Source organism: Pan troglodytes, chromosome 12 (genome assembly GCF_028858775.2).
Source record: "Pan troglodytes isolate AG18354 chromosome 12, NHGRI_mPanTro3-v2.0_pri, whole genome shotgun sequence".
NCBI classification, from domain to species: domain Eukaryota; kingdom Metazoa; phylum Chordata; class Mammalia; order Primates; family Hominidae; genus Pan; species Pan troglodytes.
Genome location: NC_072410.2, coordinates 20461028 through 20473618, shown reverse-complemented (window position 1 = coordinate 20473618; position 12591 = coordinate 20461028). Strand labels below are relative to the sequence as shown.

General features: G+C 39.3%; 1 protein-coding gene across 16 annotated transcripts in view; it reads left to right on the top strand.

The window, feature by feature from the left end:
* The window catches only part of IL18R1 (interleukin 18 receptor 1), a 247672-nt gene that overhangs the window by 201774 nt on the left and 33307 nt on the right, over positions 1-12591 (top strand). For 3 of the 16 annotated variants that reach the window (XM_063788957.1, XM_063788954.1, XM_063788944.1), the window contains exons 1-3: positions 2865-3246; positions 3400-3517; positions 9749-9834. The exons of 6 other annotated variants lie outside the window; for them this stretch is intronic. Coding sequence is in view for 6 of the 10 variants with exons in the window: in XM_063788944.1 (XP_063645014.1) it covers positions 9777-9834 (58 nt within the window). In the remaining 4 variants the exon portion in view is untranslated. Of the gene's footprint in view, positions 1-2787; positions 3518-9748; positions 9835-12591 lie in introns of those variants that run through there. 7 more of the 16 variants (XM_063788956.1, XM_063788953.1, XM_063788949.1 and 4 more) reach the window with 6 other exon arrangements.

The following is a 12591-nucleotide window of genomic DNA, read 5'->3' as shown; positions in this document are numbered from 1 at the left end:
AATTATATTATATATCATATTGTATATAAAATATATAATATGATATATAATATTATATATGAAATGTATAACATATATAATATTATATAACATATATTATATATAAAATATATAATTTTATATATAATATATATAAATTTTATATATACATCATATATAATATTATATAGTATAAATTATACATATTCTATATATAGTATATAGAATATAGTATTATATATAATATATAGTATTCTATATAAATAATATAACATATGTTTTATATAGAATATTATATATAATATAATATATATTTTATATAGAATATTTTATATATAGTATTTTATATATATGTATTTGAGACAGTGTCTCCTATGAACATACTTGTGGACTTACAATTTTATTTTGACACTTAAGAGTGGTCATAGGGTAGGTGCATATTTAACTTTCAGAGAAACTTATACATTGTTTCGCAAACTAATTGTACTACTTTCCATTCCCACCAGTTGTGTATGAGAGCTCCGCTGCTTCATTGCCTCACCAATAATTGGTGTTGTCAAGTTTCTTTATATTTTAATAATTTTCACAGGTGTTAGATGAAGATCACCATGGTCTTAACCTGAAGTTCCCCGACTAATGATGATGAGCCCTTTTCATGTTTTCATTGGCCATTCGTATATATTTTTTAGTGAAGGCAAAATATTTTGCCTTATTTAAATTGTATTTCTTTTTATATTGTTGATGTGTAGGAATTATTTACGTATTGTGGATGCAAGTTCTTTGCCAGATAGATGTAAAGTGAGAATGTTTCCAGGGTTATCTATTCAGTTTTAAGTGATGTCTTTGTTTAGTAGACATTTTTAATTTTGGTGATGTCCAATTAATCGATGTGTCCCAAATGGCTATTGTTTTTTGTGTCCTAGCTAAGAATTTTTTTTTTTTTTTTGCCTGTCCAAGGGCATGATTTATTTATTTATTTTCTGCCTGTTCAAGGGTCTTCTCTGTATTTTTATGAAATATTTACGGTTCTAGCTTTTATGTTTAGGTCCATGGTCTATTGTGAATTGATACTTGTATATAGAACAAGGCAAGGACAAAGTACTTTTTTCTGCTGCTGCTTCTTCTGTAGAGGTACCCAGCTGTTCCAGCAATGTTTGTGAAAGACTGTTTTTTCCCCACTGAATTGACATGGTGCTTTGTTAAAAAAATCAATTGACTAGATATGTGTGGATCTATTAGTCTACTTTCTATTTTGTATGTTTGTATGTTTCTGTGAATATCACATTGCCATAATTACTATTGCCTTATTATAAATCCTCAAGTCAGTATAAGTCTCTCAACTTTGTTCATCTTTGTCAAGATTGCCCAGACAGGCCGGGCAGGTGGCTCACCCCTGTAATTTCAACACTTAGGGAGGCCGAAATGGGCGGATCACCTGAGGTCGAGAGTTCAAAACCAGCCTGACCAACACGGAGAAACCCCGTCTCTACTAAAAATACAAAAGTAGCCAGGCGTGATAGTGCATGCCTCTAATCCCAGCTACTCCAGAGGCTGAGGCAGGAGAATCGCTTGAACCCGGGAGGCGGAGGTTGCAGTGAGCCGAGATCGCGTCATTGCACTCACTCCAGCCTGGGCAACAAGAGCAAAACTTCGTCTCTGTCCGGACAATCCTAGATTATTTGCATTTTCCTATGAATTTTAGAAACAGTTTCTTAATTTCTTTGAAAAATTTTCCTGGGATTTGGATTGAATTGTATTAAATATATAGATTCTGTAATATATAGAGTCTAAAAATATACAGTGTGGAGAATAGATGTCTTAAGTCTTCCAATCCGTAAACGTGGTATATCCCTTTATTACTTAGATGTTTCATCTCTGTTAGCAATATTTTGTAGTTTTCACAGAAGATATCTCATATATTATTCAATGAATTTATACTTTGGTATTTTGATTTTTAAATGCTATGGTAAATGGCATTTTTAACAAACTTCACTTTTCAAGTTTCCATCTCTAATATATAGAATTGCTATTGATTTTTATATTCCATGATCTTGATAAACTTAATATTTCCAGTAGTTTTTTTTTTTGTAGATTTCTAAAGTTGGTCTACATATAATTATGCTGTCTGTTAAAACCAGTAGTTTTAATTCTTTCTTCTCAATCTTTATGCTTTCTAATTTTATTTTTATTTCTTCACTTGTTGCAAAGCAGTTGTCCCAGGTGGGAGCCAAAATCCTTATCTCATTACTAATCTTAGGAAAAAGTAAAATGTTTCACTATTATGAGGTCACCTGTAAGTTTCTTATAGATGTTCTTTATCAGATTAAGAAAGGTCATTTCTATTCTCGGTTTTCTGATCGTTATTAATTCAGAAAGGGTGTTGAATTTTGTCAGATGCTTTTATTTGCATTTATTGAAATAATTACATATTTTTATTTATTATGTGGTGAATTATCTTGATTGGGTAAAAAGAATTAAAATCATTGTCTCATTAAACATTTTGCCTGTCGGCTATGGGTTTCCCTTTTCCTTTTGTTAAATAACAGTTCTGCCACAAAATAAAAATCTAGAAACACACATTCCCCTTTGGCCTCCTTAAAAAAAATTAAAACTTCAACAATTGCACCCCTCTCTATTACTTCCCTGTAGTGAGCTCCCATCCTTCTGGGAAAGCAAAAAGCCTGGGGCGCATTTGTGTACTTGAGACATGGAGCCCCTCTCACCTTCGGCATCCCCCGGGGACCCCTCTTCCACCCTCAGCCCTCCCCTCCTCTTCCTCTGAAGAGCCGGGCGGCCACTGCGGCCAGCGGTCCTCCCTCCTGGCATCCTCTGCTGTGAACCGCGGCCTGCAGGGTGCTTGCGAGCGGCCCGGGCGCGCCCCCTTCCGGCCCCGCAGGTCACCCGGCTACGGCCCGGGTTTTCCCGGGACCCGCGCCGCGCGGCTGGGGAGGAAGCACCAGACGCCTGGGGCCCACGCCGTCCGCGGGAAAAGGGCAAGGCGCTGGGTTTTCCAGCAGCAACCTTTGGACCCCGCGATCCAGTAGCTCCGGTAACTCCACGCGGGGCGTCTGGGTGGAGGAGCCGGTCCTAGAGCACGGCTGCGAGGAGCACCCGGACCGGAGGGTCCCCAGACCGGGACCCCCGAGTCAGGGAGGATTCTACGCCAGGGAGCGCCCCAGACTGAGAGCGCCCCAGACCGCTACACTCCCGGACCCGGAGCTTTGCCCGACCGCGGGCAGTGCCCACCTGCAGCCTCCACTGGCCGGGGTTAGCAGCCAGGAGCTGCCAGACGCCTGACATTCTTCTTTCTGTTCCTACTTTTTTTCCTTCTTCTTCTTTTTTTCTTTTTTCTTTTTTTTTGTAGCCCTCTCTGGGTGCCTTATCTCTTTAATCACACCTCTCTTTCACTTTCCACGGTAGTCAGGAGGCGGAGATCGCTGCTTCTCACCTACTTTCTGAACTTGGCCTCCGCAGTCGCGACCTGGCGTGAAGGAGGAGCTGCCGCCCCCGCCCCAGCCTCGGGGACGCCTCTCTGAAGGTAAGGGTGGGCTCCGCTGCCACCCGCATCCCCTCCCCACCCCCCAGAGGAAGGGAAGACCACCATCCGGGGAGGGATTCTCAAATCAAGATCAATTAAGAGAGAGAGAGAGAGAGAGTGTGTGTGTGAATACGTGTGAATAATTGATGAGACAGCATCCTGTCTTTCTCTGAAAGTATAGTTTTAGAAATTAAGACATCCCCAATTATTTTCTGGAGAGGTGAGAACGACTGAAATAAATAATAACAATAGTTGTCATTTTTTAAGTGCTTACTGTGTGCCTGACACTGTAGAAAATTTTTAGATATCTTATTTTCACTTAATCCTCCTAAGGGCCACATGAAGTAGGAACTATTATTATGCTTTAATAAAAGGGAGGAGGAATTCCGTCATTTACCCAAGAGTGTCCAGCTACTAAGTAGTAGATCCCAGACCCACACCTACAGTTTTTCTGATTCCAGAGCCTTTATCTTTTTTCTGCCCAGCCTTGGGAAGTTAAAATGCCCAGCACGTTGCATCGCAGTTATCAGACAAATTAATGAGGTGTCAATTGCAGCCAGATACAGAGATCCAAGATTATTGTATTCATTTCACTGATTGCCCTTGCTTCATTCTCAGGACCCTTTGCAAATACTGATTTTGTGTCATACACAGTGCTGCTATTGGGAGCACACCTCTCAACCTCAGGGCCTTGGATGGGCTAGGAGGGGTAAATTTGGGGAATTGGGTTTGTGCAGGTTCTGGGGACGGTGTTTTCCCTCTCCCTGCACAAATATACATCCAAAGGCTGAGAACTAAGGCTAAGGCCTAGGAATGCGGATTGAAAAGGCAGGGTCTAAATCCCAGCACTTGGGAGGCTGAGGTGGGCGGATCATGAGGTCAGGAGATCGAGACCATCCTGGCTAACATGGTGAAACCCCGTCTCTACTAAAAATACAGAAAATTAGCCAGGCATGGTGGCATGCATCTGTAATCCCAGCTACTCAGGAGGCTGAGGCAGGAGAATCCCTTGAACCTGGGAGGCAGAGGTTGCAGTGAGCGGAGATTGTGCCACTGCACTCCAGCCTGGGCGACAGAGCGAGACTCTATCTCAAAAAAAAAAAAAAAAAAAAAAAGAAAAAGAAAAAAGAAAAAAAAGAAAAGGCAGGGTCCCTGCCTTCAGGGACCTCACCAGAGAGTGGCAGCTAGTCCAGGAGTGATGGAAACACCTGCAGAGTGATGGAGACGGGCTTGGACATAGGCATGTGCCATTTGGGGCTGTTGCAGTTGGAGAGCTTCCTTGAGAAGGCAAATACTGAGCCAAGTTGAAAGGACTCTAGGGACCTGGCATCTGGGAGAAGTGGGGAGGGTGGCCCAGGTAGCACAGGCATAGGCAGATTTGGGGGGAAGCATAAGGCTAACAACAGACACTTGTGTGACAAGGACTATGAGGTGGCATTGATTTTCTTGGCCTTACAGATGAGAAGCCAGATTCCACACAAATTATTTTGTTTGTTAGAGTTTAAGCGTGTGTGTATGTTATGCCCCAAGATCATTTTCTCCTCTTTGCATTTGGTTGTTTTATCATCTCACAGGCTGAGTAAAACGACTATGCATGGAACACTGTAGAAGAAAAATTATATTAAAAAAAAACTGGTGTTATGATTTTCATCCAGGCATTTTGTCTCAGGAGTTGCTCGATTGTATGTGTTACTAATGAGTGATTTATATTGAGGCATCTACATTGATTCATGTGTGTCCTTGTGAATAGCTGTAATCTGAGGCTGGCCATTTCACTTCCTCAAATCTCAGGTTCCTCATTAGAAAGAGCTTTGAAATGGCTCTTTCCCTGTACATTATGTGTTTCTGTGAATTACTTTTAGAGAAAGGTCAGTTTCTCAGGGTGGGACCCATAAACAAGGGCAACTGGGCAGAGCCAGGGGTTCAGGTGACTGTTTGGACCCTCTGGAAGGGCTTTTTACTGTGCTGCCTTGGGAGACAGAGTGGTCAGCTTGGAACTGACCTTAAGCCTAGGTCACCCAATTTTTGAAGGAAACTTTTTTTTTTCATTTAGAGAAAACTTCATGCCTTTGGGTGATTAGGTAAGTTTGTGACTATTCGTTATGTGTGTGTACACACACGTACGTACATATGTACATGCACAAATATTTAATATGTCTTAGACACATGAAATATATGCATTTAAGATGTATTAAATGTACTTTCCTAAGAATACAAATAAGTGCCCTACGTCGGCGGCTCCCTACCTGACTGTACGTTAGAGTAACCTGCGGAGTTCTGAGGACTCAAGATGCCCAGTCTGTCCTCCAGACCACTGGGTGGAGCCCGGGCATCATTATTTTTTTCCAAACTTGGGTGAGAGCTGGTGGCCTAGACTTCACATTAGTTGCTAAAACATACTTTCCAAGATATCATGCTTTAAAAAGCATTTCAAAAGTAGATTATGCAGATGTGCCAATGGATCAGATGATCACCTGGATTCAAAATTATGTATATTTTATGGATGTAATTCATTCAATAATTCAGCAAATAACAAAGAAACAAGCAGACCTAAAGTGAAAATATGACAGTGATAAGTGCTATGAATAGAAAAACTAAACACGGGAGGGTAGAGGAACATTGGTGTGTGTGAGCATGTGTGTGTGTGTGTGTGCATGTGCGTGTTTGCATTTGTAAAAGCATGCTGTGCTAGACTTGCAGTAGAGTGCTCAGGGAGGACCTGTACATTATAAGCTAGTGTCAGCAAACCGTAGGGGAAATACAGGATTATTTAATTAACAATAGAGAAGTAATTAGTAGGTATTTGAGGAAAGTAAGTTTAGTTACTCCCTGTCTTCATGTCAGTCAAGAAAATTAATTGTTGGTGGATGAAAAAAGTGAAATATAAAAACAAAACAAAACAATACTGAGCCATAAAAATGAAGAAACTACGTAAGCATCTATTTGACCACCAACAGGAAAGTATATTCTACACTTAAAAGCAATGAAAATATCTCAAAGCAAAAGAATGATCGGTTTGACTATATCCATATAAAATTTGTCATATATTAGCATAACAAAAGAGAGAAAGTAAACAAGTTAGACAAACATCTGAGAACTGGACAAAAGACATAAAGAGATGGTTCATAAACATGAAAATAAAATGGCTGATAATAAGTGATTAATATTTGCCTCATTTATACCCAAAGAAATGCAAATTCAGAAAACAATGAGATACCATTTTTCCATTTTGGCTGTCTAATTACATTTTAAAAGTAAAGCTGCTCAGTGTGCTTCTGGGTGTGGTCGATAGATGCTGTCTTGTGCTATTGAGTGAGAGAATATGAATATTGCAACATTTCTGGAATGCAGTTTGTCAGCATGCATCTGTCAGGTTTCAATGTAGTCTTCAACTCAATCACTGTACTGCCATCGAGTAACATCCAGGAAATAATAAGAAATGTAGACAAATAATAATAGCTAACATTTAAGTGGTATTACCATTCACCAGACACTTGGAATAGTAACTCATTTAACTTTCACATCAGCTCCAGGAGATGGTATTATTATTATCCCCTTCTATAGATAAGAAAATTGAGGCACAGAACAGGCAAGTCAGTTGCCCACAGTCGGTTAGCTGGTAGAGGGTAGAATGGAGATTCAAATCCACCCAGGCTGCCACCTGAGCCCATGCTGCAAAAAAGCTGAGCCATTCTGCCTTACCTGTGAAGACGGTCATGTGATTATCTCATCATACATCTGGTAAATGATAATATATCCACATGAAGTAATATTAGGTGGCAATTAGAATGGTTTTAACAAAGAGTTTTGTGACACAGGAAAAATGCTCATTATGTAATATTAGGTGGAAATGCAGGATATGCAATCATTTAAACATCTTTTTTTTTTTTTTGAGAAGGAGTCTTGCTCTGTTGCCCAGGCTGGAGTGCAGTGATGAGATCTCGGCTCACTGCAAGCTCCGCCTCCCGGATTCACACCACTCTCCTGCCTCATCCTCCCTAGTAGCTGGGACTACAGGTGCCTGCCAACATGCCTGGCTAATTTTTTGTATTTTTAGTAGAGACGGGGTTTCACCGTGTTAGTCAGGATGGTCTCAGTCTCCTGACCTCATGATCCGCCCATCTCAGCCTCCCAAAGTGCTGGGATTACAGGCATGAGCCACTGCGCCCGGCCAAACATCTTAATTATGTGACAACATTTATAAAAAGTACAAGAAAACATGCTAAAATATTATACATGTTGAGATTATTTTCTTCGTTCAGTTTTTGTTTTGTAAATCTCCTACATTGAGTGTAAATTGCTTTAGAAATCAGAAAAACTTTAAAAAGAAAGAAACTTAAGAGTTATAGAAAAGCAAAAATATTGATGTTAAACATAACAATTAAAAACCCTTAAAATTCTTACATGTGAGACATTTAATATTTATATTCTTCTATGCCTATTTTATTAATACTTGCTAGAGTATCTGTTACATTTATCAGAATAGCTCTTTTTCTGGAAACGAATTCATTATTTAATATAACCTTAATCTCTTAAATTCACACATAAAACTTAAGTACATTAAAAATTTTACATACACACATCCACATTTGCAGAATGGTGTGCAAATACCAGCTAATTTTTGTGTACTGAGATCTTAATATGTTTCATATTGAGACTCAGAGTTAACTTGTCAGTTTGCTGAACCATCTCCTGATAACTTTGTCTGTTGGTAGATATTGAATTTTTTTTAAAAGTGGTGCTTTTTATAAGGTTACATCAGTCTTAATCAGAGTGACATAAAGGAAATAACATTTTTTATTCTATCCAAGATAAAAGAATAGGCAGAGTTAATAATAAAATGTGTGTGGAGGTAGCGGGGGAGGTTTCAAACCATAGAACCGGTCTAATTTGATTATGCACAGTTGGTACTTTCCATTCATACTTGTTTCTTTGGCCTTTACTTTATTGATTATTATCTCTTGGAAATTTCACCAAATATTTGGTGATTTTTCCATAAGGATGTATGTGAATGGTTTGGCAGCTTAGCCATTAAGCTTTATCCTGGATTCAGGCATTGACAACCCTGTTTTTAGGATGGAAGATGAGTAGTTGTTGGTGAGAGGGGCATTATTCTGAGCTGAGAAGCTGCCATGCACTCAGGAAGTCTCCATAAGCCTTAGATGGTTTAATCACTCAATAATTCCAGAAGCAGGCCTTCTTATCATCTCCATTTTGGTAATGACCAAACAGGCTCTAAGACTTGCTCAAGTTTTGCACAGCTTGTCAGGACTCAAACTGGAGTGGCAGCCCAGGTTTGTGTGTTTCCGAAACCAGACTCTGCCATCAGGCTGTGCTCCCTGCACTCAGGATGGTAAACAAGGGATATGGTGTTGTTTATGCAGTATTTAGACTCTGAATGGTCTCCACTGTGGGGGATCCTTCCTCCACTGGGCTCTTAAAGTTGTAATCAGAAGTCCGAATGCTAGGTTGTAGTAGGATCAAAGTTCAATGCAGATCTTAGTTCCACTGGGTCACAGTCAATGTAAAGGAGGGATCTGGACTGTAGGAGACTGTCACTTCATCTCTCCATTTCCCCAAAGTAAACTCATATGGGCAGCCACAGACACACGCAAACACATGCATACACACCTATGCCTCAGTGACACATGTTAGTGAGTGCTGGCCATGTGCTAGGCATCGTGCTGGATTTTAGTGATACAGTGAAGAGCAAAATAGACTTAGTGCCTAGAATTATGAAACCTACATTCTGAAGGAGGAAGATGGATTTTTAAAAATTCAACCCTAAATGAAGATCTCATTACAATTCAGGAACGTTTTGATGTGAAAACACACACACACTCTGTTACATGGGCAGAACTGCCATACATAGCTCAGCATGTCACAGATTGTTTATTCATAGAATGGTAATATTTGTAGCAGTACTATTGTTCTGAACTTTGGCCTTGGAAGCAGGATTTAGTAGACCAGGCCTGAAATTCTTCAGACTCTGTTGTATCAGAGAAATAAATTATTAGGGATTTCTTCCAGAAGAAAAACTTCATTGCCTTGAAATTTTATTAATTTTATGTGGCTGAAAGTTCTGAGAATTGGTTACTATATTAAGGATTATAAAAATCTTCTAGGTTGTTTTTTTAAAAATCTGTGTGCCAGAAGATTTTTAAACCTTCATAAGATAGGCACGCTTTTGTTTGAAAGCTTTGGCTGAATCTGTTTTATTCTGTTTTCCAGAGAAGGCATTTGAAGCAGAATCCAAATCATGAATTGTAGAGAATTACTCTTGACCCTTTGGGTGCTTATATCTGTAAGCACTGCAGGTAAGTGACCTTATACATATTCTCAAACATATTTCATGTGTAATTGAGGAAGAATGTCAAAGTTTTTTTTTTTTTATGTGGTGGCTACTGAAGATGCTGAATTTATTCAGAAAAGAAAAGATTCTGCAGTCTGAGTTCATGTAGTGAGAGCAGAGTGAAAAACTTGCATCTTGAAATAAATTACATTTGTCTGAGGTGAAAATTTATTTCATGTTATTTGAAACTGAGGAGGTGGCAGCCATCTTTATTATTGGGTTTTAGGAAGTTTGAAACACACTTTCTCCTTCCTGAGAGGGAGGCAAAGATTCATCTCATTATTTAGGTAATAATGAGAAAAGTAAATGACAAATATATTAGACAGCTTAAAAAAATTAGAGTGAGACGGAATATACAAAAAAGAGACTGGCTAGACCAAGGAGCTCAAGTAGGCTTCATAGTAGATGTCAAATACCAATTTTAACTTATTAGCAGTGATTGCCTAGAGTTGTTTTTTTTTTTTAATTGAGAAGGATTCTGAGACTTCATTCTTTAGCATTCCATGATTGAACAGCAAGGCATTCCTTAGGCTTTGGGGGAGAAAGTGGGAGCACAAATATTAATTTGCCTTGATCTATTATCTAGGAGAGGGAAACACATGGGCTCATTTCCCTACTTTGATAATTACTGCTGAAGAGATAGCTGAATTAAGCTTTTGGTACTTTCAAATAACACAGGTCCAATCTCAGGGTATATTTACTTACGTGAATCCATTTATTATTGAGATCCCTGCAATAGAACCCTACCCAGATGATAAAAGAATGAGGTAGATCTTCATTTTTTTATATGTAATGATCTGTCAGAAACAAGTGAGTGGAAAAGCAAGGTACAGGAAAATGTGTCATGAGTTCCATGTCCTGTGGACATACACTAATAGCCTTACTCCTCATTATAATGAGAGCATGTTTCAGGCACAGAAACAGCCATGCAGCCAGTTGTGCAAAGTTGCCAAGCTCCCAGCTGCCTGCCCTGGAGAGCACTTTTCATGAATGTTTCACTCTAGGGAGACATGACAATGTTCTACATGTAGGATTCACTGAACCTAGTTGAGTTTAAGTGACAAAATGCTATGATTGTCCAAACTCAAGACAGTTTCAAACACAGACTTTATTCCAAAGGGCATTGGTTGTTGGCACTGCTGGGTTCTTATACTGTGTTTATGGAACAATAGGAGTGCCTATTTTGGCACTTGGAACTCCACAAACCTTGAATTCCACTTATTTATCCCATCAAGAACCATTTCCAACAAGCATTATGGTAATCAACAAAGCCTCTAATGGTAAACCATGATTAGATATCCAAAGCTTCTAGCTGCCTGAGGAGGGGGGTGGTGTGGACTTTCAATTATCAACCTCCCACCTCTGGAGAGTGTGTAATTCACATTAAGTTTCTTCAAATGATAATACTTCCAGAGAGCACATGTCCATCCAAACACAGTCATATGTGTTTATAGAAGCTTTTTAAGACAAGCGAAAACCTGAAAACCTAGAAATAAGCCAATATCCAATAGACATTTGTTTAATAAACCAAATCCCCAACATGCATCCTTTTATAAAATGGATAAATTGTGAAATGGTAACACGATTAGATACTACATTACAATGAGAAAAGAACACATCACTGCTACAGCATGAATGCATTTATAACAATCATGTCGAAATAACCCAGACATAAAGGAGCACATATTGTATGGCCTATGCACTTTATTATATTAACTCTAAAACAGGAAAATAAATGAACTGTTAATGACTCACCAGGGTTTTGCATGTCAATTGAAGCTGACATCCACATATACACATGTATCACACCTTCTATGTTGAAGTATTAGTATAAAATAGAGATTGTATTGCAACCAGAAAACATGAAGTTGGTGCTCCTTAACTCTTGTGTTTTGTGGTAGATTCGACATCCATGTTTTCAAAGAATGTGTATTAGTCCACTCTCATGCTGCTAATAAAGGCATACTTGAGACCGGGTAATTTATAAAGGAAAGAGACTTTATTGATTCACAGTTCTGTATGGCTGGGGAGGCCTCAGGAAACTTACAATCATAGTGGAAGGGGAAGAAAACATATCCTTCTTCACATGGTGGCATCAAGGAGAAGGCTGAGCAAAAAGGGGAAAAGCCCCTTATAAAAACATCAGATCTTATGAGAACTCACTCACTATCAGGAGCACAGCATGAGGGTAATCACCCCCATGATTAAATTACCTTCCACCAGGTCCCTCCTATGACACATGGGGCTTATGGGAACTACAATTCAAGATGATTTGGGTTGGGGTAGAGCCAAATCATATCATTTCACCCCTGGCCTCTCCCAAATCTCATGCTCTCACATTTCAAAACACAATCATGCCCTTCTAACAGTCCCCCAAAGTCTTCACTCATTCTAGCATTAACTCTAAAATCCAAGTCCAAAGTCTCATCTGAGACAAGGCAGGTCCCTTCCTATGAGTCAGTAAATTCAAGAGCAATTTAGTTACTTCCTAGATACAATGGGAGTACAGGCATTGAGTAAATACACCCCTTCCAAATGGGAGAAATTGACTAAAACAAAGGGGCTACTGGCCCCATGCAAGTTCTAAATTTAATAGGGCAGTCATTAAACCTTAAAGTTCCAAAATAGTCTCCTTCAACTCCATGTCTCATATCCAGGTCACGCTGCTGCAAGAGGTAGGATCCCATGGCCTTGGGCAGCTATGCTCCTGTGGCTTTGCAGG